Source organism: Sapajus apella, unplaced genomic scaffold, assembly GCF_009761245.1.
Source record: "Sapajus apella isolate SASKATOON/1434 unplaced genomic scaffold, GSC_monkey_1.0 scaffold55, whole genome shotgun sequence".
Lineage (NCBI taxonomy): Eukaryota > Metazoa > Chordata > Mammalia > Primates > Cebidae > Sapajus > Sapajus apella.
Window position 1 is genome coordinate 11796077 of NW_022436995.1, and position 24999 is coordinate 11821075.

Genomic DNA, 24999 nt, shown 5'->3' on the forward strand with positions numbered 1-24999 from the left:
AAAATCAGTTAAAATAGAAAATAAATGGTGACAATCTTGTTCAAATCACATTTAAGTTTACTTATTAATTTCAGAAGAATTAACGTTTTTACGACAGTGATGTCACTTTGAGAAACATAGTATGTCTCTCCATTTTTTCAGGTCATTTTTGATATCCAGAGGGAGCTACTGGGAAAATGTTGAAAGGTTGAAGGAAAATTCTGAGGAACAAAATGAGGTTAGAGACCATGAAATTATAGCAACTTTAGCCTGAATGGTTGGGTGGTTTTATTCCAAGAGCGCAGAGTAGCTAAGTATAACAGAAGAGAAGCCAAATGTCTGATAAAGAACAAAGACAAGGAATCAAAGACAAGGAATAAAAATTTTAAGTGTGATGACAAAGGAAAAGATGGAAATATTCGTCAGATAGTCTAGGTGAGATTTTAAGGAATTAAAAAACAGAAGGTTAGCAACACATAGGAAGAAAAATTTATGTTTCTGGGACTGGAAGTCTAATTAAAGTTGCAAATGAGGAGCATATTAAGTAAGAGCATTAATATGTGCTGGAATAGTGGGAATTTATGGTCAGAGTAAGTTTTTGAGGTTAAATATTGAGTAAGTTTAGAGATATAACACATTTAAGTAATGAAATCTAAGCAATATGGAAGCCATTGTTGTGTTTATCAGAGTGAATTGGTTGGAAAAGAGAAGAAGTGAAGGCCACCATAGGAGAGACAATCGGTTGAAATTATTGTAGACATTGAAGTTACTGATGGTAGAACAAGGTATGGTACCAGAGGCCATGAATCTTGCTCTCTTGTGACAGGGCTATTCACTGTTGAAGTTTTCCTAGTTTTGGCAGCTTCAGTGAATGCAGGAGTATCTTTTTTATTAAATGGCTATTTTATCTGTCAAAACTGTCTCTGATCAGTGGACTGCGACTATGAACATGACTTTGATGACATTTTGAACTTTTAAAGTGGCATCTAGCCAAACATTTTATGACGCTGTAAAATAATTTAAAATTATAGGGTCTTTATGGTCTCAAAAACAAGCAAACTGTTCCAAGAGAAAGAGGAAGTATCTGTTAGTGAAAATTGTTGTGCCTTGTACTTATTGCCAAGAGTTTCAGAATTTTTATTAGGAGTTCCACAAAGTCTGAAGCTTTTAAGAAAGGAGCATAGAGAAAGAGTTTGGGAGACATGGGAGAAGTGATGCAGGGGTTCAGTGGAGAGGATGTAAAAAGTGATGATGAATCATTAGGAAAAGGATGCACAATTTCTGGCAAAAGATTTACTTTCTACAAATGTGTGTTTAAACTGTCATGGAAACAATGTTACATTCTCTTAGTTTGATTCTTTTTTTAATGACCTAAAAACTAGCAAGTTGAATAGCCACAGAAGATATTTATACATGAAGGTAGAAAAAATAAAATTTTTGGGACAGATAGTATATAACTGGTAGAGATTATAATGTAAAATCAGTTACTTATAACTTCTGCTGGTTGTAGATTTTTCTTCAGTTTAGTTTGTAGCTATCTAATTGCTGTAAAATCTCCTAGAACTGAAATTTAGAGATATTTCTAAAAGAACTTATTATACCTTGCATTTTGTCTAAACCAGGAACTCTTAACCAGAGCATCCAGTTTGTCTTTTTGAATTGTAAGTCCTTATTTTAATTGAACTCCTTACAGCATTTGACACAGTTGAAACTCCTCATTCACCTGATTTTCCTTTTATGTATGTGGCTACTCTTTTTTTTTTTTTTTAAGTGGTATTTTACTGGCCAAATCTTTAAATGTATATTACACAATTTTTTAATTTGTAAGATTTAAGATATATTACTTGCTATAATAGATGAAGATTCAGCTCTCTCACCTCTTTTCCTCCCCAGACTATATATCTATAGTTGTTTTATTGGTAGCTTTTATAATATATACATAAATCTTTATTTTTTATTTTGCCCACTATAGGCAATAGCTCTCAAGTCTGCATTTGCAAGATGCATCTATCCATTTTATTTTTCCCACTTTGTACATTACAACTTCTGTCAGCTATACTTTTCTAATTTCCCTTGAGATTTCTTCTTTCATCCAATCGTTGTTTAAGATTGCAGTGTTTCATTTTTACATATTTGTGAATTTTCCAGATTTTTTCATTGTGGTCAGAGAAGATATTTTGTATGAATTTAATCTTTTTAAATTGATTGAGACTTGCTTATGGCTGAACATATGGTCTATCCCAGAGAATGTTCCATGCGTACTTGAGAAGAATATGTATTCTGCTATTATTGGGTGGGGCTTTCTATATATGTCTGTTAGTTGGTTTTATAGTGTATTTCGAGTCCTCTGTATACTTGTTGATCTTCTGTCTAGTTGTTCTATCCATCATTGAAGGTAGGGTATTGAAGTCCCCAATTATTATTGTAGAACAGTTTCGTCTTTCAACTTTGTCCATTTTTGCTTCATGTATTTTAGGTGTTAAGTGCATATATCTTTATAATTGTTATACCTTTCTTATGGATAGACAAATTTTTCAATATAAAATATTCTTCCGTGTCTTTCATAAAATATTTGCTATAAAATCTATTTTACATAATATTAGTAGTTACTCTGGTTCTCTTTTGTTTACTGTTTTCATGGAATATCTGTTTCTGTCCTTTCCATTTCAGCCTGTTTATGTCTTTTAATCTTGTAGAAAGCATATACTTGGATCTTTAAAAAAAAAAAAAAATCCTGGCTGGGTGCAGTGGCTCATGGCTGTAATTCTAGCACTTTGGGAGGATGAGATGGGTGGATCACCGGAGGTCAGGAGTTCAAGACCAGCCTGGACAACATGGTGAAACCCCTTCTCTACTAAAAATACAACAATTAGCCTGGCATGGTGGTACATGCCTGTAATCCCAGCTACTCAGGAGGCTGAGGCAGGAGAATTGCTTGAACCTAGGAGGCAGAGGTTGCAGTGAGCCGAGATCACCCCACTGCACTCCAGCCTGGGTAACAGGGCAAAACTCCATCTTGGAAAAAAAAAAAGTCCTTTCTGCTAATTTCTGCCTTTTAATTTGGGTAATTTAATCTTTGAAGTCCTGATAAGAAAGGACAGACTTCTATCATTTTGTTATTTGCTTTCTATCTGTTGTATATCCTTTTTTGTTCTTCAATTCCTTCATTGCTTTATTCTTTTGCATTTAACTGATTTTCTTAGTGTACCATTTTTTATCCCCTTTTTGTTCCTTTTACTATACATTTTCTAGCTATTTTCTTGGTTGTTACCCTGGGGATTACAATGAACATTTTAATTTAGCTAGTTAGATTTAATACCTCTACTTGTAGTAGTATATAAAAACTTTGCTTTTATTTAGCTCTACTCCTTTTCCGTTACTGTTTTCAGAAATCGTATCTTTAAACATTGTGTGCACATTATAGATTTATAATTATTTTTAAGCATTTTTCTTTTAAATCATGTTTTTAAAAGAGGAATTACCAACCCAAAATTTAGTAATACTGGCTTTTATTATGTACTTATGTAATTACTTTTCTTCATGTTATTTATTTCTTCCTATGACTTCAGATTACCAACTAGGGTTCTTTAATTTCAGCGCAGAGAACTTCTTTAGCATTTCTTGTAAGTCAGGTATACTAGCAACAAACTCTCTCAGCTTTTGTTTATCAGGGAATGTCTTCATTTCTTTATTATTTGTGAAGTCCAGTTTTGCCATATATGATTCTGGGTTGACAGGTTTTTTTTTTTAATCTTTCAGTACTTTAAATATGTCATCCCACTACCCTCTGATCTCCATGATTTCTGATGAGAAATCAGCAGTTATTCTGATTGAGGATCCCTTGTCCATTATGAGTCACTTCTCTCTTACTACTTTCAAGTTTGTCTCTTTATTTTTCATTTTTTTAGACAAAGTCTAACTCTGTTGCTCAGGATGGAGTGCAATGGCGTGATCTCAGCTCACTGCAACCTCCACCTCCCAGGTTCAAGCGATTCTTCTGCCTCAGCCTCCCAAGCACCTGAGATTACAGGTGCACACCACCATGCCCAGCTAAGTTTTGTATTTTTAGTAGAGATGGGGCTTCACTGTGTTGGCCAGGCTGAACTCCTGACCTTATGATCCACATGCCTAGGCCTCCCAAAATGCTGGGATTCCAAGTATGAGCCACTGCTCCTGGCCTTATTTTTGTCTTTCAGTGGTTTGGTTATGATGTGTCTTGGTGTGGATCTATGAGTTTATCCTAGTCAGAGTTCACTGAGCCTCTTGTATATGTTGTTTTATGTCTTTTAGCTTCTGGGCTGGGGTACTTTCAGGCTGCTTAGTGCCAGGGGGCTGTCCGGTTTTATGTGTTTTATCAGATTTGGGAAGCTTCTGGCCATTATTTTTTCAAATATTCTTTCTGCTTTTTTTCTCTAATGTCCGTCCTTCTGAAACTCCCACTATGTTTGTGTTTGTATGCTGGATACTGTACCACAGTTTTCCTGGTTCTGTTCATTTATCTTCATTTTTTATCTTACCCCACTCCTCGGACTACGTAATTTAATTGAGCTATCTAAGTTTACTGATTCTTTCACCTGCTCAAATCTGCTGTTGAAGCCCTCTAGATAACTTTTCTGTTATTGTACTCTTCAACTCCATAATTTCTATTTGATTCCTTTTTAATTTCCATTTCTTTATTGATATTCTTTATTTGGTGAGACATCATTCTCTTGGTTTTCCTTAATTATTTGAGCATATTTAAAATAGTTAACTTAAAAGTTTTTGTCTAGTAAGTCCAATGTCTGGGCTTCCTCAGGGACAGTTGCTGTTCCTTTCTTTTTTTCCTGTGAGTGGATTATACTTTCTTGTTTCTTTGTATGCATCATATTTTTTGTTGAAACTGGACATTTATGTGGCAACTCTGGAAATCAGATCACTCCTCCTCCCTAGGATTGGTTGTTGCTGCTTGTTTTGATTGTTTTCTTCTGTTTGTTTAATGACTTTCCTAACTATTTCTGTGAAGACTTTATTATTTATCATGTGTATCCACTGAAATCTTTGTCCCATTAGCTTAGTGGTCAGTTAGTGATTTTCAGAGATTTTCTTAAATGCCTGGAAAAAAAGGAAAAAATAAACCTCTCCCAGTCTCTATAGACTGGTTCTGTTTTGAGACACTCTTTCTCTGCTTACCTAGGCAGTTTACCACTCTACCTTAACCTTCATTCCTGCTTGTGTGGAACCTCAAGATCAGCCAGAGGTTAGGGTTAGGGTTAAGGATAGTGCCTTCTCAGATCTTTTCCAAACATGTGTCCAACCCTGGACATACATGTGGCCTTTTAGATTCCCTGGACTCATAGGAGCTTCGCAAAACTCTGTTCTTCCAGATATCCCCTTCTCCAGCCTCTTCCTTCTCAGCGTTTTTGGTCTGTCTGTTGCTTGTTGCAGCTACTATCCCGGTGGCAGCTAGTACATTTTTGCCTTTAAATACTTTCAACAAATGCCACTTAGAAGCTGCATAAGCCCTAGGGAAGCTTCAAGGCAAGTGAAACAAAGGCAAGCCCTTGAGCTAATCCTGCAGAGAGCCACCAAACATGTCAAATCACACAGCTACAATTTTTTGAGAATATGGCCTGCATTGCTTCCTCTGTTGCCAGCCACCTGCACCAGGAATGTGACAAGGCCACCGCCAAGCTGGGGAGTGGGGAATGGCAACAGGGTAAGTTAGAATGCTTCAGAACTCTCTTATTGACATTCAACAGTTTTTCTTTTCTTCATTGTTTCCCTGGTTTTGTAATTTATTAGATTCTAGATTTCTGAAAAGGTGATTTTGATTGTTTTTGGGTGTTTTTTGTTGTTGCTAGCATATTTGTTGCTGTCATGGAGGGATGGAGTGTTTTGGGGTTCCCTACTCTACCATTTTTGCTCTCTCTTTGGGATTCCAATTTGGCTATATTCTATGAGCTCTACTTTTATATTTCAAGATTAATATAATTTATATCTGTTCTATAATCATAAAACTTTGTCAGTTGGTATCATTTAAATTGGTAACTGGTAAACAGCATTTAAGTTTCTATAATGTAACTATTTCTTACTTTACGTTATGTAGTAAGCTATGATTATATCTCCTTTTCTGCTTCCTAAGCCACTCTAAGAATAGTCGTGGCATCAAATTCAAATGGACACCGCTTCATGATACCTTAAAAGTTGTGCCAACCCATGCCACATATTAGTTTACCCCATATTTGAGCCATGCCTTTCATAGATAGTTTGTTTTTCTTTGGAGTTTCTGATTGCCTTTTTAAAAAATTGAACAAAGAAATTTACTACTGTTTCTACATTTCTGATTTCTAGAATCTACTCTTTTTGAAGACTGTCTCTGTGGTCTAATTTAGACACATCATTTGCTTTTGGGCAGTTCTTTATAGATTAATATTTTGCATCATATTATTAGCAGCCTTTGGTTTTCTTCTTGTGTTATTTCTTGTGTCTTTCTTGTATCTTCAAATATTTCTGTCCTCTCAACCTCTCGATGGTAGAGTTCTTCAGATTTTGGTTCTGGGCTCTCTTTACACTCTCTGCTTTCCCCCAACGATCTCATACATGCCTTTGACTTTAAATACCATTTATATACTGAAGACACAAAAATATATGCCTGTTCCTTTATGGTTTACCAACTTAGATAGTGTTTAGGAAAACAAGTCCTTATCACATTGAAATTTAAAAAATATTCTCCCATTTTGTCTTTCTAAAGATTTAACATTTGGCCTTTTATATTTAAGTTTTTATTATACCTGTAATTGATTTTTAGATCTGAGGTTAAGTTCTGATTTGTGTGGGGAGGGGGTTTCCTTCCATAGGAACAACCAGTTAACCCTCGTGCTATTTATTGAGTGTTCTTTCCTTTCTCACTGAACTGCAGTGCCACTCTATGAGACCTCCGTTGGCAGTGAGAGAAGTAGGTGGGAGAGTCCTTTTACAGGTCTTCAATTAATGCCCGTGTTCGGTCTCACTTCTCACTCGCATCCTCCATCATACTTACCTCAGTTCCTTTCCAGAGTTCCACTGAGCAATTTGGCTGCCATCTTTTCCTTATTTCCAGTGCATATTTGAGAATACAGCTCTTTTTGACCCTTCCTCATCACCTAACACTTTTTCTTTCCAGCTTCCAGAAATTTGCTGAATTTCTGGAAATCTGCTGCTGCCAATAATCTTCCTCTACTGCGCTTGTTGTTGTTGTGTGTTTACGCCTTTTGACCCCTTCAGTGGGGTCTTGGAGGAAGAGGTTTTAAGCACGTGTACTTAATCTATCTGCTATTTTTATCTGAAAGTACAAAGTAAAGAATTTTAAACATTAGTGATTATATTACTACGTTTTCTGTAAGTCTTCAAAAAAGAAATACATTTTATCATTTGAGACCCTGAATGATAAAATTTAATTCTTTCTTTCTTTTTTTTTTTTTTTTTTTAAAAAAAAAGACGAAGTTTTACTTTTGTTGCCCAGGCTAAAGTGCAATGGCGCAATCATGGCTCACCGCAACCTCCACCTCCGGGGCTCAAGCGATTTTCCTGCCTCAGCCTCCCGAGTAGTTGGATTACAGGCACGTGCCACCACGCCCGGCTAATTTTGTAATTTTAGTAGAGATGGGGTTTCTCCATGTTGGTCAGGCTGGTCTCAAACTCCCAACCTCAGGTGATCTGCCCACCTCGGCCTCCCAAAGTGCTGGGATTACAGGCATAAGCCACCATGCTTGGCCAAAATCTAATTATTTCTGAACATAAAAAACTAGTTAGAGGGCCACAAAGATTTTTTCCTAGCGTTTCCATTTGTTTTGTAATACTACATAAGGTTTTCCATTTTTAATAATCATTTGTATATATAGTCTTTAGTATTTCATAATGCCAAAAAAGTGAATAATTCTTGGATTACAATGTCTATAACCTTTGGCTTATGGGTGTGTAACTAAATGCCTGGAAACAAGTGTCCATAAAAAATTATAGACACAATAAGTGAAATAATTCTGTAAAACTTTGCTATGTCCCATTAATGATTTCACTGTTCACTGTACTTGGGAGAGATCTACAGTAAAATGACATATTTCAAGTTTCTTTTCTCTGGCAGAAATTGGAAAGTACTTGGTGTAATTTTTTTTTTGTTATTATTATTATTTTTGCTTACATTGGATGCATGCAGTGAAGCTGATTTATTTTTGGTCACTTCCTGTCTGTGAACACTGTGGTAGTTTAGCCAACACTACTATAATAAAATATAATGCGTACAGTGAATTTTCACACCTATGAATGTTGTAATAGTAATTCATAAAATAAATTATTATAGGAATCAGCACCACTTATTCATTGGGAAAAGAATCTTCCGAAATAAAATCTTTCTGTTCAGGCTTGTTACAAAAAGCCTAAAGGTTAAAAGAATAATAATAAGCCTCCTAAATAATGTCTTTTCATCTGGACATTTAAGAGTATGTTCTACATTTAGCCTGGCTTTCAGAGTCATTACTTTATATTGCACTGAGTTAATTGCCTGTCTTTTCTTAGGGCCCTTCATTGAAAAGGCATAGCATATTTTCCTGACTTATTCTTATGTAAAGATCATATTATGTAAAGTAGAATAGATGAAACTTTGGACTTGAAATGAACCGCTAAAAATCTTGAAGAGAATTCATATTTGATGTCATTCTGCCTGCTGTTATATAATTACTATTTCAGTTGGAGAATGTTATTGGAAATGCATTGGACTTTATGGGAAAACAAATTTTAAACAGATCCTCCAGAGAAGAATATCAGCTTTCTTAGAGTACAAATTTAGACTAGACAAAGGTAGGAAACTGGGCGGGATGACCAGTTACCTACTCTAGAAATGTGAGTCACACTTCATTCCACCATTTCCTTCGTTCTCCAATCAACCACTTTCTTACTTTATTTATTCTAAATTATCTGTTAAATCTATGCTCTCTTTTATTAATAATCATGAAAATGTTTTGAGCTAAGTATGAGGCATAATTTAGAATATTTTTTCAAATCTTCACAACTCTGAAGTACATGTATTATTATAATCATTTTACATACAAGGAAACTGAAACTCAAAGAATTAAGTAACTCGCCCCAAAAGTCATCAGTTATCAATGGCATATCTAGAATTTGAACTAAGGTCTATCCCATTTTCTTGCCATTGCCATTTCAACTACACCATACTGTTTTTCGTTCTGCCCGAATCTGGTCTAGTTGACACTTTTGCACTGGTCTTCTTATTCATCCCCTACATTCAGCCTCTCCCTACTATGTCCTCCACACAATTGATTGACTTATCTGTCTGAAGTGGGTCTTTGAGAGCAGAGAGCATATCTTACTCATCTTTGTATCCCCAACACTAGTAGCTAGATCCATGCATGATACTTTGGAGGTGCTTAAAAACTTGCATTGAATATGACCTCATTATTTTTTTTAAATTTAAAACCTTTTTCTGCTTCTGAACCATGCAGGATAAAATCTGACTTTTCGGGCTCATTTCCAGCTCCTTCTCCCCTGCATGTTTCAGTGTTCCTGCCCTGTGTTTTAGTGTTCCAGCCATAGAAATACTGTTCAACCCAGCAATCCCATTACTGGGTATATAACCAAAGGAATATAAATCACTCTATTATAAAGGCACATAAACATGCTGTATGTTCATTGCAGTACTATTCACAATAGCAAAGATATGGAATCAATCTAAATCCCCATCAGTGATAGACTGGATAAAGAAAATGTGGGAGGCCGATGCAGGCAGATCACTTGAGGTCAGGAGTTCAAGACTAGCCTGGCAAACATGGTGAAACCCTGTCTTTACTAAAAATACAAAAATTAGCTGGGCATTGTGGCACATACCTATAATCCTACCGACTTGAGAGGCAGAGGCACAAGACTCTATTGAACCCAGGAGACAGAGGTTGCAGTGAGCTGAGATTACTCCACTGCACTCCAGCCTGGGCAACAGAGTGAAACTGTGTCTGAAAAAAAAAAAAAAAAAAAGAAAAGAAAATGTGGTACATATACACCATGGAATACTATGCAGCCATAAAAAAGAATGAGATCATGTTGTTTGCAGGGACATAGATGGAGCTGGAGGCAATTGTCCTTAGCAAACTAACACAGAACAGAAAATCAAATACCACATGTTCTCACTTATAAATGGGAGTTAAATGATGATAACGTATGGACACACAGAGGGGAATGACACACCAGGGCCTACTGGATGATGGAAGGTGGGAGGAGGAAGAGGATCAGGAAAAATAACTAATGGGTACTAGGCTTAATGCCTGGGTGATGAAATAATCTATACAACAAATCCCCATGACACAGTTTGCTTGTGTTATAAAACTGTACATATGCCCCTGAACTTAAAAGTTGAAAAATTATTCTTACATAAATAATCAGGTCCTGAACCATACAAAAGAAAATATGTATCCATTTGCACATATGCCCCTGAACTTAAAGTAATCATTTCTGCACCCTTCTTCATTCTGTTTTCCCAACTTCTGTTCCTGATAAAAATCTGCTATTTATCTCTTGAGGATCAGTTCAAATGCAACCTCCTTTTGAAACTTGACTTTTCCCCTCTAGAAGAATTAGTCATTCCTTTCTCTGTGTCCATATGGTTTAAATATTCATTATATCACAATAAGCACATTATATTATATTCAATATATATATTCATCTTCCTCTCAACACTTATCCAGATTGAGAGCTCTTTGAAAGAAAATATATCTTGATTTATTTTTACATCCCCAATGCTTAGCACAATATCTGACACATAATAAGCTCTCCACAGAAAACTATTTGCTTAATGAGATACTGAGGTCACTTTAGTTTAAAAATTATATCCCATGTGTTTATTAGGTTGATTGCAGAGTAGGATTAGAGCAGTTACATTTCTGAAACTTTCGCCAAGTAAAGGTGAGCAATAATTTTGCTATATCGAAAAACTTTTGTATGATCTCAGTGTTGATTGTTCTTATCAATACAGATGATTTAATGACATGTGCCAGAATTCTTAGCACCATGTTTTACAGATACTGGGCTTTCAGGACATGTTTGGTAAATGAAAGAATTAATTAATTAATTAATGTGTAACTAAAAAGATGCAGCCATATCTACTAAGGATACAAGGAAAACTAGAAGAACAGTCCCCGAAATATAAATGACTTCGTTTAGCAAGCGAAGTCATTTTTTTATAGAACTCAGAACACACTTTTCCAGAGGAGCAAATTTGTAAACATTGGCCAGAGTTTAAGGCTAAGCTCAAAAGCTTCATTCAGAAAATAACTGAAATGGGTTAGATGTTATATGGCCTATTTACTAGGTGCTGTGTTTCCTGGTGAAAAGGATGAGCCTGTCTGCAGCCCAGGAGACTTGCCATTTGTTTTTACCAAATGTGCATGTGATAGCTATCTAAATTGGAGACTACTTCTGCTTTGTTTTGTAACCATGTCACTGTTTTCCTGAGAGTAGCCTTGTTTATTATGTCACTTATTTCCTCAACAGTTTACTTGACAAGCCCTTTGCACAGAATAAATAATCCCTTTCTGATGATAGACACTTTTTATTGTGTGGAATAAACTTTTAATTATGTAGAAAAAGAAAGGCAAGACACTTCTAAATCTATGATATGGAGCAATATCATTTCTCAAAACATTTATTGATGTTTTTGGTGCAGAGCTCTGATTCCCCATCATTTTTACGTTAAACATTTTTGCTGGTTACTGTGGCCATCAGGCGTCCCTATGTCAACTAGCTGTTTTTCTTCCCTTTACCTTCCTTGTTCGTTACATGTCTTTGCCTCACCTGGGTAAACCTTCTTGCTAATCCTTATTCTGTGTCTATATCACTGATGTTGCCCCTTTACAGAAACCATAGCTTATGGTTTGAATACCCTCCTTAAGATCTAATACATACTCATTAAAAACTTCATCGCTGTCTCCCTTCATTAATTCAGCCAAGAAATATGTATTGAGCAGAGCATGTGCTAGGAGCTATACTAGATACTGGATCTGCTATACTAATTGTGACAAAATTCAAGCCCTCAAGGATCACTGTGTTTAGTAAGAGAGATAGATAAGGCAACAAGTAATTGCAGTACAAAGTGGCAAGTATTGTAATAGCAGTATGCACTCTTTTCATCAAGAGTGGCAGTGAAACTGTCCTTTATTCTGTTCCAGTACTGATTATATAACCAACCTTAATGAGCTATAATCTGACTCACTGTATCACACAAAGCACAATTTATGGAACTAATTCTCTTTCTAAGATTATCATCTAAGACCATTCATATACTAGTACTCATTGGATATTTGATTTTTGTCATACAATGGTATTGTCTTAAGCGTCTGGTAGAGATGAAGCCTTTTGGTATTTTCTTGGTTGCGTATTCATTTAAAGTAGACTGATATTATTACTCAGCTTGTTATTGAATGAACAAATGTGTAGAAGGTTAACTGGTAACTCCAGAATAAGTATGATAAACCAACAGTGCGGGGGTGCTTTCTTAGTTTTTTCCCTTAGCATCAACATTGTAAAATGTTTGAGGATCTTTAATGATTCATTCAGTATACATGGTTAAAAGCTCATTACTTGGTTTTGGGTCCCAAAGATGTAAAAATATACAATCTCTGGCCTCACTCGCTATCTGGAATAACAGGCAAAATTATAAGCATAAAATTATAATATAGTATGAGAAGTGATGTGTTCCAGGAGTGTACCAGAGACCATAGCAGCACAAGTGAGAGTGAGATGCTGATTTTAGTAGGGGCAAATAAATAGTTAATGAGAGCAGAAATCCCAGAAGGAAAATGCAGAAACAAAAACCGTGCTTTGTTTAAGTTTTGAGGTTGAGTAAAACAAATAGTTATGTCTGTATTCACAAAGCAGAAAATATGACTTGGATTAAGATATTACACTTACTCTCTAGTTATCATTTAGGTAGCCTTGTATAAAAAATGCGGCTTCTACCTTGGAAATAATAATTACCAAATTCAGTGCAGGATGAGAAGTGTGTATATATAGTGTGTATATATAATATAATGATTCCTTTTCACCATTTCTTATTTCAAAATGAGGAGGAAATCTTCACTGATTATAACTGTAGTATATACACTTTAAAATTTTTTTAAAAACCACTGAAGTATTCAAAAATAGAAAGTCAGAGTAACCCCTTAATATAACCTCTGAGAAATAAACTATTTTTAGCAGTTATTATTTGGTTTATAAATATATTTTTACATGTATGGTTCTTACTGTAGAAATACTAATTTTGTAAACTACAATTTTTTCTAGTCAGAAAATTTTATAGATTGGGAAAACCTATTTGTATTGACATGAAAAGATAACCATAATGTAGTAAATGGGTTGTTTAAAGAGAATATTAATTATCTTTCATGGATATAAATAATTTTGGTTTAGAGGAGATCTTTTTTCAGAATATGGCTCTTTTTAAATTAAAATATATGATTAGAATAATACAAAACTTCCAGATAGTCTATTGAAAATTAGTCTTGAATGCACTGGGTTTAATTACCAAAATGAAAAAAGAATATAAAATTGTGAAGAGATTTTCTAATAGGTAATTATACTCTTAGATACTCTGTATGATAAGTATTTTATTTAAAACTTTATTTGGATTTTCCAGGCCTCTAGACTCAGGACTCAACAATGCTTTACAAAGTTTATCTGTCATAGACACATACCTTGTTGAAGTAGATGGGGATACACTTTCCCTGTATGGCTCAGGAGCACTGGAATCTCTGGATAGGAATTGGAGTGTTCAAACGGCAGGAATGATCACAACAGTCTCCTTCACTTTCATAGAATTTGATGAAATCGTCCAAGTGCTTCCCAAACTGAAGATTAAGTTTCCTAATTTTCTGGTAAATATTTCCTTTCAGTAGTATATTTGAATTATTCTTAGTCATGACTTGTGTGTTTGGGCCAAATACCTGTTTTAACTTTTATTTATGTAGTCTCTATCTGGCAGGAAGATTAAGGTTTTGTGTTGATTTTCTTGAGCTAGGATTTAAATTAGTATTCTTATAATACTAATTATAAGAATATAAATATAAATTAGTATTCTTTATAATACTAATTAAATTAGTATTATAAAATGGCCTTAAAGTTTTATGTTAATATTGGAAATTATATCTTGAAAGAATGATCCTTTATGGGTTAGAAAAAGACTGATATGATTTTATTCAAGTTATATATTCTACTTTATAAAGCATTCAGTTTTACCACATAGCCTTATGTATTCACCTATTGTACCTAGTAATGGTGCAATGTATATTTATCATATAATTTTAACAAAAATCCCCTAATAGTGTTGAAAATAATTTTAGTAGCACATTAAAATTACTTTGAGAAATTAGCCTTCCTCATTTATGGTGTCATTGTATTATTTAGTATGCATTTGTAGAAACTGTGATTTCTGTAATGAGTTCTCTCTTGAGTTTTTATCGTTGCTGTGTTTTTCTCTGTTAGCCACGTGACTTCCTCACCTGCCTTTTCAGTGGGTTTTTTTTTTTTCACTTCATTCTCTCTAAAGAAGATAATTAGGGGTGGAGACAATGTGTTTAGAAAAGAGCATCTGGATTCACACACAGAATGCTTGCATTAACATTGCAGTTTTGGTGATTTGATTTTTCTGTAGCCAGTATAACTAATCCTACACAGTGTTTGCCAAGATACAAGTAATAACAACTAACTAGTTCTTCTCAGAAAAATTGTGGGCCGTGTATTTATAAAGTTCTGAAATTTTCATTTTCAGTCTTTTTAAAAAATTGATTTAGTATCAGTATGAAGCGTATAAAATCAATAATTCCTGAAAGAATTTGCATTACTTGTTATTTATGTAACTTTAAAGAATGTTTGTTTATAAGTGAGCATGTCACTTATAGAAGGAATCACCCAGAATTCAATATTGGATGGATTTGGTCAATGGTACATTGGCTGAATTAAAGTTATATAAGTTTAGTACATTCAGTTGTTTTAATGTAATTGAAAACATATTTGCTAAGCCTAAAGTTTACATATTTACTTGGGGAATGATCAGTGGAGCTTTAATGTTAATATTTCAATATGGTTAAACTCAATGGTCTGATCTTTTTTTGTGTTTTATCATTCTAGCACCTTAAATTCAAGGAAACAAATCTTGTAATGCTGCAGCAATTTAATGCACTAGCGCAACTCCGTCGTGTTGACCAGTTGACAATTGATCCTCAAGGAAACCCAGTTGTCAGTTTTACACTCTGGAAATACTATGTACTGTTTAGGCTAAGCCATTTTAGTTTGCAGAAAATAAATGGAACAGAGGTAAGCTAAAAACTAGATGAACTATAGAATAAATATATTCCTTCTTAGGGGAAGTAGTTATTTTAAATAGTTAGGAATTTAAGTAACCATGATAGAACATTTGAGGCATATTGGTTTTTAAAAATATATTGATATTTAAAATGTCAAAACCCTAAAAATCTGTTTTAAAACTTCCAAAGCACTAAACAAATTGTGAAAATAGAACAGTAACCAGGTTATACTGAATGGCAGATATTTTACTGTTGTGTGTAAGTATTCAGTGAAATAAAATGGTGGGGTAACAGTTAAAAATAAAAATAAAAGAAACTCTTCTGTAAGTAATGTGATCTTTGCATTTCTCAAAGTACTTTGCAGACTGCCTGGTATGCAAGAGGGAATTAGGAAGTAAAACCTAAATGTCAACTAATTAAGGGTATTGTGGTAGAGAAAGAGAAGAATAAAATAAAAAAAAAAAAAAGCAGGGGGAGGGAAGAGGATGATTTGCAAAAAGAAGAGATAAAAAGGAGGAATAAGCCAGGAGGATAAAAGGGGAGAAAGTAAAAATAAGAGAAAAAGAAAATAAAACAAGCTTATGTAAATGTCTAGACTGCTTTGTTAATAGCTGGTAGCAGTTGGGCCGGGCGCGGTGGCTCATGCCTGTAATCCCAGCACCTTGGGAGGCCGAGGCGGGTGGATCACGAGGTCAAGAGATCGAGACCATCCTGGTCAACATGGTGAAACCCCGTCTCTACTAAAAATACAAAAAATTAGCGCGTGCCTGTAATCCCAGCTACTCAGGAGGCTGAGGCAGGAGAATTGCCTGAACCCAGGAGGCGGAGGTTGCGGTGAGCCGAGATCGCGCCATTGCACTCCAGCCTGGGTAACAAGGGCGAAACTCCGTCTCAAAAAAAAAAAAAAAAAAAAAAAAAAAAAGTTGGTAGCAGCTGCCTGTACCATGACGACCTTGGACAACTCAGGTCTGGAGCGGAATAGCTGGAAAATTATTCGTGAAAAGTTATTCTTAGATTGATTCTGCTAAGCTTGTCACAAGGTAATCCCCCAGCTACTCAGGAACCATGTTCTTTTTAAATATTAATTTGGAAGAAAAAAGAGCAACTATGCCTCTACCACTACTGAATTTAAATACTCCTCCAAAGGAAAAAAAAATCATCTTTAATATGTTAGTCTTATTACAATATCTCTTGAAATTCAGAAGACCTCCTTATTATAAGATCAACGGTAGTCAACTTTCCGACACAGTAACTGTATTTTGCTGCAGCTGATACACTACAGATAGATACTTAACTCCAAAAATTCAGCATACTATGAGGAGACTGTACATCTCTGGATCAATGTACAAGGAGCTATATGAAATGTGCATCCACCATAGTATTTCTGTGACCTCAGAATCAGCCATCTGCTGAAGATGTCGGGTAAATCTGAATCTTCAGATGACTTTTAATTTCTCCAGCTAGTTTTCAAGAAGGCTGAATCAGTCTTGTGTACTCACATTTACTATTTGATGCTTCCCCAGAGGCAAGGTTGCGAGTCCCTGGAAGGACCTAATAATTAGTCCTAAAGATTTCTAAAGTTAGCCAAGACTGGAAATAGAATGGTTATTTTGACTATGGGTGAGTGATCCCCCCTTAATAATGGCCAAACCATTACCCTTATTAGTGTCTACCCAAATAGTGTATTTACCCAGATATGGATCATTACTAGAAGAATATTCTTTATTATAGAACTTTGAATTAGAAAGGGATCGTATAATTATATAAAGTAAAGAAGAATTAGAAATAACCAATATAGTTTATTCTGATTTAAATTTCTGAAAATGTCAATGCCAGGGATATTTGACACTTTATTAAAATACCTAAAATATATTCCTGTTTGTAAAGTCCTCAATCTTATATAGTAATGTTACACTGCATTTCTACTTTTCTGTGTATAAAAAAGAATGTTACTGCTTGAGATAGAATTAAATTGAATTCTGAGCATCAAGAAGAAAAGATGGAGTAGTGGCCTACATTGGCCACTAGGTGACTATATTGGATCAGATACAACTTAGTTATTAGCTAAGGAAGGATTTGAGGGAATAGAAGCCTCCTTAACTGTGAAGGTCCAGGGAAGAGAAGAGATTTAGTCTGAACTGATTCATATGTATAAGATGTTTGTGAATTATTGGTTTGTTTTTAAGAAAATGCCTGTGAAGAGTATTACCGCTAGCGTTAGGGACGAATTTTCAAAAGATCCAAAATTTAATTATACCAGGGTTTCTCAACCTTGGCTCTGCTGACATTTTGAGCCAGATAATTCTTTGTTGTGGGGGCTGTCCTCTGCATTGTACCATGCTTTAACAGCAACTTGGTCTCTACCCATACCCACTAGATGCCAGTCATGTCCAGAAATAACTAAAAGTGTCTCCAGACATTACCAAATGTTCTGTAAGGGGGAAAATGGCTCTTGGCTGGGATCATTTAATTATATAGACAAACCAAGAGTATTTAAAATTTAAGCAACCCTATTATATATTCAAGAAAATGTGCCCAGATAGCAATGCACATGCTGCTTTCAGCTTTTTGTACTTTCTTGGCTAATATAAGAATGAGCCCTCATAGGGTATACTTGTGACAAGTTATTCTTTTTGGGGAGAAAGACTGATGTAAATTTAGAATAAACAGGAGAATCCCGGCTAATTCAGTGAAAGTTCCATCTCTCAGGAAGGGACAAAATTATTCCTATAAGAGCAAGGTATGACCGACACCTTGGCTTACCTTTGACACATTATTAAAATGAATCTATTCCATTGACACTTGGGAATTTTTTCCTCGAAATCATTCTACTCCAAGAAGCTATAGGATTTCTGAAAAAAAATTACTAAAAATTGAAGTTACCTCAAGTGTAATTCTCAGGAAATACAGCTTCTAAACCAGAACTAACTCATCACTTCCAATCAACTTCCATCATCATGAACCACAATTATACATCTTCATTTTAACTGAAGAAAGAAAAATATCAGTGAAAACTCTTCTCCCTACAGCACAGGAGAATGCACTTTTGTGGACTTCAAAGATAATATTTAATCTGGACCTCTCTTTGGGATTATATTAGTTTTATCTAGCTAAGAGGTGGTGTCATTTTTTACCCCTTTCTATCATATCTCTTCAGGTGACACAGAATGATATGATAATGGCTGAAAGGCTCTTTGGAATCCTAGCACATGTAGCATCTTCTGAGTTACCCCAGTATCGTCTGATTTCCATTCTGGGTGATGCCAGGTAACCTTCAATTTTTAGAGTTTTTATAGAATTACTGTTATACTAGAAGAAGAAATAAATCCCATATACCTCTTAACTATGCTAATTATATGTTCCATAAACGTGTATCCTAGACTGGCCCTATTGAAAGTGTTGGGGATATTAAGATAAATAAGATGAAGTCCTTATTCTCCCATGGCTTATAGTCTAATAAGCTAAAGATACTCACAGGCAATTAAAATGTAATGTTTCTGGTGAGGGCCATCGGAGATACTAACCACATTTTGGAAGAACACTGAGAAAGGCTTCACAAAGGAGAAAACATCTTTACCTAGTTCTTTGGGAATCAGTAGGAGTTTTCAGGTAGAGGATATGGGGGAAAGATACCTGTAAAATCACAAGTAATTATAAATAGCTCCATATAATTGGAACATGGGATGATTATGAATAAGTGATAGGAAATGAAGCTAGAAAGATTGATTGTGGTCTGACTTTGAAGAGCTTGCCAATCCATGCCAAGAAAAAATGAAAAGTTGTGTTTTGTAATGAAGTACAAGCAATCATATAATTGGATTTACATTCTTGAAAGGCTGCCATTTGAGCAGGCAGAGATTGAGTAATGAAGATCAATCAAGTGGTTACTCTGTAGTCCAGGAGAGATTATGAGGGCCTGAGCCAGGGCAGCAAGATGGAGAAGAGGAAACCTGACAGAACACACCGACCGACGAGGCACAGCATGGAGGAAGAAATAGTCAAGGATGGTGGATCAGCCATGATTCAGTTACAGGTCATACAAGTCACTCTGGTTAGAGTAAGCAAGGAATTAGATCGCTACAAAATCATTGAAAGGGTTGAGAAAGCAGTCTCGAGACTGAGCCTCCGTAGAATCTGGGAGATTCTATGGTATCTCCCAGAATACCATAGAACAAGGCCACAAGGGAAACTGCCACCACTCTGGTCATGGAGCACTTTGCTGCAGTCAAGAACAATAGGAGACTATTGTCCCAGCTGTGAGCACCAGGATCACACCACTTTAACTGTGCTGGGATCAGGAAGTTCTCTACTCTGCTCCGCAGAATCTGGCTCCAGAACCATGTTACCCTACTATAATTTACACTAACAAAGTGAGTCTTTCGCATGCTACTGCTACTTCCCCACTTAGCTCAGTTCTAAATTCAAATCTTCCCCAAGTATATCTGATTGATGGGATCTAAAACCCACAAAACCATTCTGAAAAAAAAAAAAAAAAAAGCAAAACAAAAAACGAGGGAAACATTGAATTCAAGAAATGATGATGTAGAAAGAAATCAGTAAAAATTATAGTTGTCTGAATAAGTATTAATGTATAATGTTAAAAAGATTAAATAACCTAAAAGTGAAAATCCAAGAAAATCCTAAAAGAATGGAAGTTAAAGTTTACTTTCTTTCCCTGTTTAGGAGAGATAATAAGTACTAATTAACAACAAAAATTGATGGAAAAATACATATTTGTGTGTGTTAAAATATTAAGGGTTTTTATTAGAAAAAGATTAGATGGCTAATTTCTGAACTACTAAAAGGAAAAAAGTGATCAACAAAAAGCAAGGGAAAAAAAGCATTTGGGTTATCACCATAAATGTGAATTAAAGTCTTCTATTAGTAGACACTAACTCTCGGTCTGGCATGGTGGCTCACTTCTTGTAATCCTAGCACTTTGGGAGACCAAGAGGGCAGATCATGAGGTCAGGTGATGGAGACCAGCCTGGCTAATTTGGTGAAACCTCATCTCTGTTAAAAATACAAACAATTAGCTGGGGGTGGTGGCACACACCTGTAGTCCCATCTATTTAGGGGGCTGAGGCAGGGGAATTGCCTGAACCCAGGAGGTGAAGGTTGCAGTGAGCCAATGTGGCATCACTGTACTCCAGCCTGTGTGACAGGGCGAGAAAATCTAGGCAATACCACTCAGGGCATAGGCACGAACAAAGATTTCACAACAAAAACATCAAAAGTAATTGTAACAAAAGCAAAAATTGACAAATGGGATCTAATTAAGCCAAGTTTCTGCACAGCAAAAGAAACTATCATCAGTGCAAACAAGGCAACCTACAGAATGGGAGAAAAATTTTGTAATCTATCCGTCTGACAAAGGTCTAATATAAAGACTCTATAAGGAGCTTAAACAAACTTACAAGAAAAAAATGAGCCCCATCAAAAAGTGGGCAAAGGACAAAAATAGACACATCTCAAAAGAAGATATTTGTATAGCCAGCAAACATATGAAAAAAAAAAAAAGCTCAACATCACCGTCAGGGGTCAGCAGGAGGGACAGCATCAGGATAAATGGCTAATGCCTGTGGGGCTTAATACCTAGGCGATGGGTTGATAGATGCAGCAAACCACCACAAAACGTTTCCCTATGTAACAAAGCTGTACATCCTGCACAGGTATCCTGGAACTTAAATAGAAATAAAGATCTATATGTTATTTACTTTTTTTTTTTAACAAAGTTTAGAAAATTATACTACATAACTATCCTATAAGAGGAACCAATTAAGTAAATTGTGATATATATCACAATTGATTTTTTTCATGTATTAAAATTATAACTTTTAATGATATATAAAATACTTATATAGCATTAAGGAAATACAAAGTTGTATATTTAGTATGATCCTAATTTTTTACAAAAATTTATAGAAAAGTTTCCAAGGAATATGTCAAATGTGAACATCATTAATTTATGAGAACTTATGGATGGTTTTTATCCATTTATTTTTACTTTTCAAATTGTACTTCCTAAAATCTCTAAAATAATTGTCTTACACTTTTAGATCAGAGAAAAATAAATTTTTTAAAAAGTTATATTCGTCTTTTGCTCTCAATCTTCAGTACACAGTTCACAGCCAAGTAGTGGTATCATTTAGAGACACCCTAAGTGGTGGAAACCAGAAATCCACCCTCATGGAGGATGAATCCTGGCTGATGGCTCTGTAAGTGATACTATGAGCACTGTGTATGTTCCTCTTCATAATCAAATGAGGCTTCTTGTTTCAATATTTAACCTCTGCTAGAATCTTGCCATAATATGCTCACAGTTGGAGGTTTTTGGTTTATGGTTTATTTTGGTTTTGCCTAAACTTAAGCCAACTTAAGTCCCATTCCATTTTCTAGCTATGAGTAATATTACCAAGCTACATAATGGAATTATTAACCATTTTTGTGACTGATAAATGGTAACTAACATGTTTTATGGGACATAAAGACTTTGAAAGTTTGACCTACTACACTTTTTGAGTTTTGCACTCTGTGATTAATTTTTGTTGATTTTTATAAAAGAGAGTTTTTCCATTTTAGAAGTGCTTGAGACATCTTTATATTGATGATTGGTAGTTATGGAACAGCATAATTGGGGTTGAATAGCTTAATTAGTAGAAAGATTTGGGTACCAAACTGAACTCAAATAAATCATAAACTCAAACTCATTAAAACAAAGTATATGTTCCCCTCTATAGTCAGCAAAAAACAGACATGTTTTAGTAAGTCTGAGGAGTAACTCTCTGAATCTCTTTACTGTCTTTCTGCAGGAAAAAGCAATTTCGGTATCTGCTAGAATCCAAAGGAAAAAAACCTGGTATTAGCAATGAAGAAAATAATGACAGCAAAAGACTTGTAGGAGAAAATACAAATCGTGCTACATTAAATTATACTACAAGAGACTTTTATAATGAAAAGCTAGAGGTAAAAGTACCATTAACCCTTGTGATCTACTGCTAGGATATATCCCACATGGCTTGGGATTTGGGGGTTGTACATTTCATCCTTAGTCAGCTAAGATAACTTTTTTTGTTCTAGAATATGAGTCAGCCTTATAAACAAAGCCGGGGACAGTAGGCACCAAGGTAATTAGGAAGAAACAGAGGCCCGAGATGAAGAACCCAGGGTTTCAATACCTTTATTTCAACAGAAAAAAATGTTCAAGAGAAATCTGTACCATAAATCTGTAGCAAAAATCTAGACCAAAATAGGACCAAGAGTCCCGATCTATGTAAGAAATAGGGCATAGGCTTGCTGTGGATACTTAGCCAGCTCATGCCAGATCGTCAGAGAACACAGCAGGACCTCCATTTTTGTTCTCCTTACCGGGGCCATCGATGTTTTAATTAATATCTTTCATTCTACACCATTTTCTTATGATTCCTTAATCAAGTAATTTCAACCTGTTCTATTCCCAATATAGCTACTTAGCCAGGAAAATGGGAACTAAACCTTTATGTTTTATGTGGTCAGAGGTTCAGAGTGTTTTGTATAGGGGAAAGCAAAGTTACAGTGCTGCAGGAACTACAAAGAAGAAAAATATGTAGTACTTACCTTGATGTAGCTCATAGTAAAGCTGAAGAAACAAATTATCTAAATAACAATACAGCATTAAGATCCTTCAAGAGATTTTGAGGGAACAAAGGGGCAAAAGAACAAGAAAGAGAGAAAACACATTTATTGAGCATCTATGACTCATGTGCAAGGCGCTGTATATCCAGATATAAGTATACCTATAGATCTCCTGATACAGGTTATATGATTGATATATAATAGATATCTTTGAATATCTATATACCTATCTTGAGATATACAGATATAACATTTAAAGTGTATATGTGTGGCAGGGGGCAATGTGTATACTGCAGAAGCGAAATGACCAGTCACATGGTTTTCAGATGTTTTTAACAAGTTTGGACCTCTTTATTCAAACCACCAGCTGAAAACCCAGTATATCAAAAGAAAGTGAAACAGCAGAGCTGCTGTTATTATAGAGAAAAAAGGAGGAAATTCAGAGCTTCATTTGAATTGGGTCTTCGTTTCCTTTTGCTTTCTTTTCCTTTCCCATCCCCAATCCTGAAGTGCCTCTTTGGAACCCGTGGGGCTCAAAGTATTACAGCTTGAAAATTACTTGAAAACACATTGCAAGACTATTTTTAATAGCATCCTACAAGATGTTCAGATCCTGCTTTAAGTTATTCTAGTGCAAAAAGTCGATGTTTCATGACATTGTGGTCTATCATGGAACAACTCTAAATGTGAAAAAGTTCTTCCTGATATTAAGCCTAAATCTGCTTCTTAACAACTTTCACTTAGTGATCCTAGTACTACCTTACATAGTAAAAAGAACAAGTCTCTTTCTTATGAAAATCCTTCAGGTACTTGAAGTCAGCTACCTTGTTTCGTCTTAGCACTTTACAGTCATACTTTCATTCATTCAAAAATCATGTATTGAACACCTGTCATACACAACACACTGTGTAATATGCTAGGGCTATAAAAAGACACCGTCCTTGCCCTCATGGATCTCACATTCTAATGGAGGAGATAGACATGTATACAGATAAGTATAAATCAGTATATCAAAAGAAGAGAGAGATAACTAACCCAGATCAAAGGAGGCTTTTAGAAAAAATGATGCCCAATATGAGGATAAAATATAGCGATATTGCAAAGGGGAAAGAGGCAGTTCTGGCAAATAGCACAGTGTGAATAAGGCATAGAAGTATAAAACACATAGGGAGGGCAAGAACTATAAGCAGGTCATTGTTGTTGAAGTTCAGAGACTGAGGTAGACAGTGTTAAAAGATGAGACTGGAGAGATAGTAAGAGAACAATGTGAAAGAGATTGAACGTAATCCTTTGGCCAACAGGGGTTTCCCTGTGTTGCCAAAAGAGGAAAATGAAGCCCAGAGTGGCAGGATTATGTGTCCTTCTCTTCCTGAATACAGTTGGTTCTATGAGTGAAAAAATTAATATGTATATAGTTGTGTTTGGTATCTATTGGGGATTGGTTTCAGGACCTCCTGCAGATACCAAAATGCAAGGATGCTCCAGTCCCTGATATAAAATGGCATAATATTTGCATATAGCCTGTGCATAACCTCCCATATACTTTCAATCATTTCTAGATTACTTATACTACAATGCAACTGTCATGTAAATAGCTGTTGTACTGTATTGTTTAGGGAGTAATGACAAGAAAAGTCTGCACAGATGTGATTTTTTAAAATAAATCTTCAATCTGCAGTTGGTTGAATCCATAGATGCAGAACCCGTGGATATGGAGGCCAACTATATTTAGTAAATCTAAACATGCCAATCGACATTAGAGAAATTTAGAAAAACATCAAAGAGCTGCATTCAAACCAAGGACAGTTTCACAGTAAAATCTACCAACTCTTTAAGAAACAGAGAATTCTAATGATTTTTAAATTGTTTGGAGCATAGAAAAAGAAGGAAAACTCTTTCATGTTTTCAATACAGGCAGCAAAACATTGATTCCAAAACTGCCAGCATTGCATAGGAAAAGAAAAGCCAAACCAGACAGTTAAAAATACTGGCACAAAACTCTTCCAACAATATTATCGGCCAGAATACAGCAGAACATTAAATGAATAACAAACATTAGAGCCAAGTGTAGTTTATCCTAGAAAGGCAG

General features: G+C 35.3%; 1 protein-coding gene across 11 annotated transcripts in view; it reads left to right on the plus strand.

Moving 5' to 3' along the window:
• Nucleotides 1–24999, plus strand: part of LRRC49 (leucine rich repeat containing 49) — a 135878-nt gene that overhangs the window by 101673 nt on the left and 9206 nt on the right. For all 11 annotated transcript variants that reach the window (XM_032244671.1, XM_032244672.1, XM_032244667.1 and 8 more), the window contains 4 exons: nt 13631–13868; nt 15121–15306; nt 18454–18563; nt 22109–22262. In XM_032244671.1, coding sequence (XP_032100562.1) covers nt 13631–13868; nt 15121–15306; nt 18454–18563; nt 22109–22262 — 688 coding nt within the window. The remainder of the gene's footprint in view (nt 1–13630; nt 13869–15120; nt 15307–18453; nt 18564–22108; nt 22263–24999) is intronic.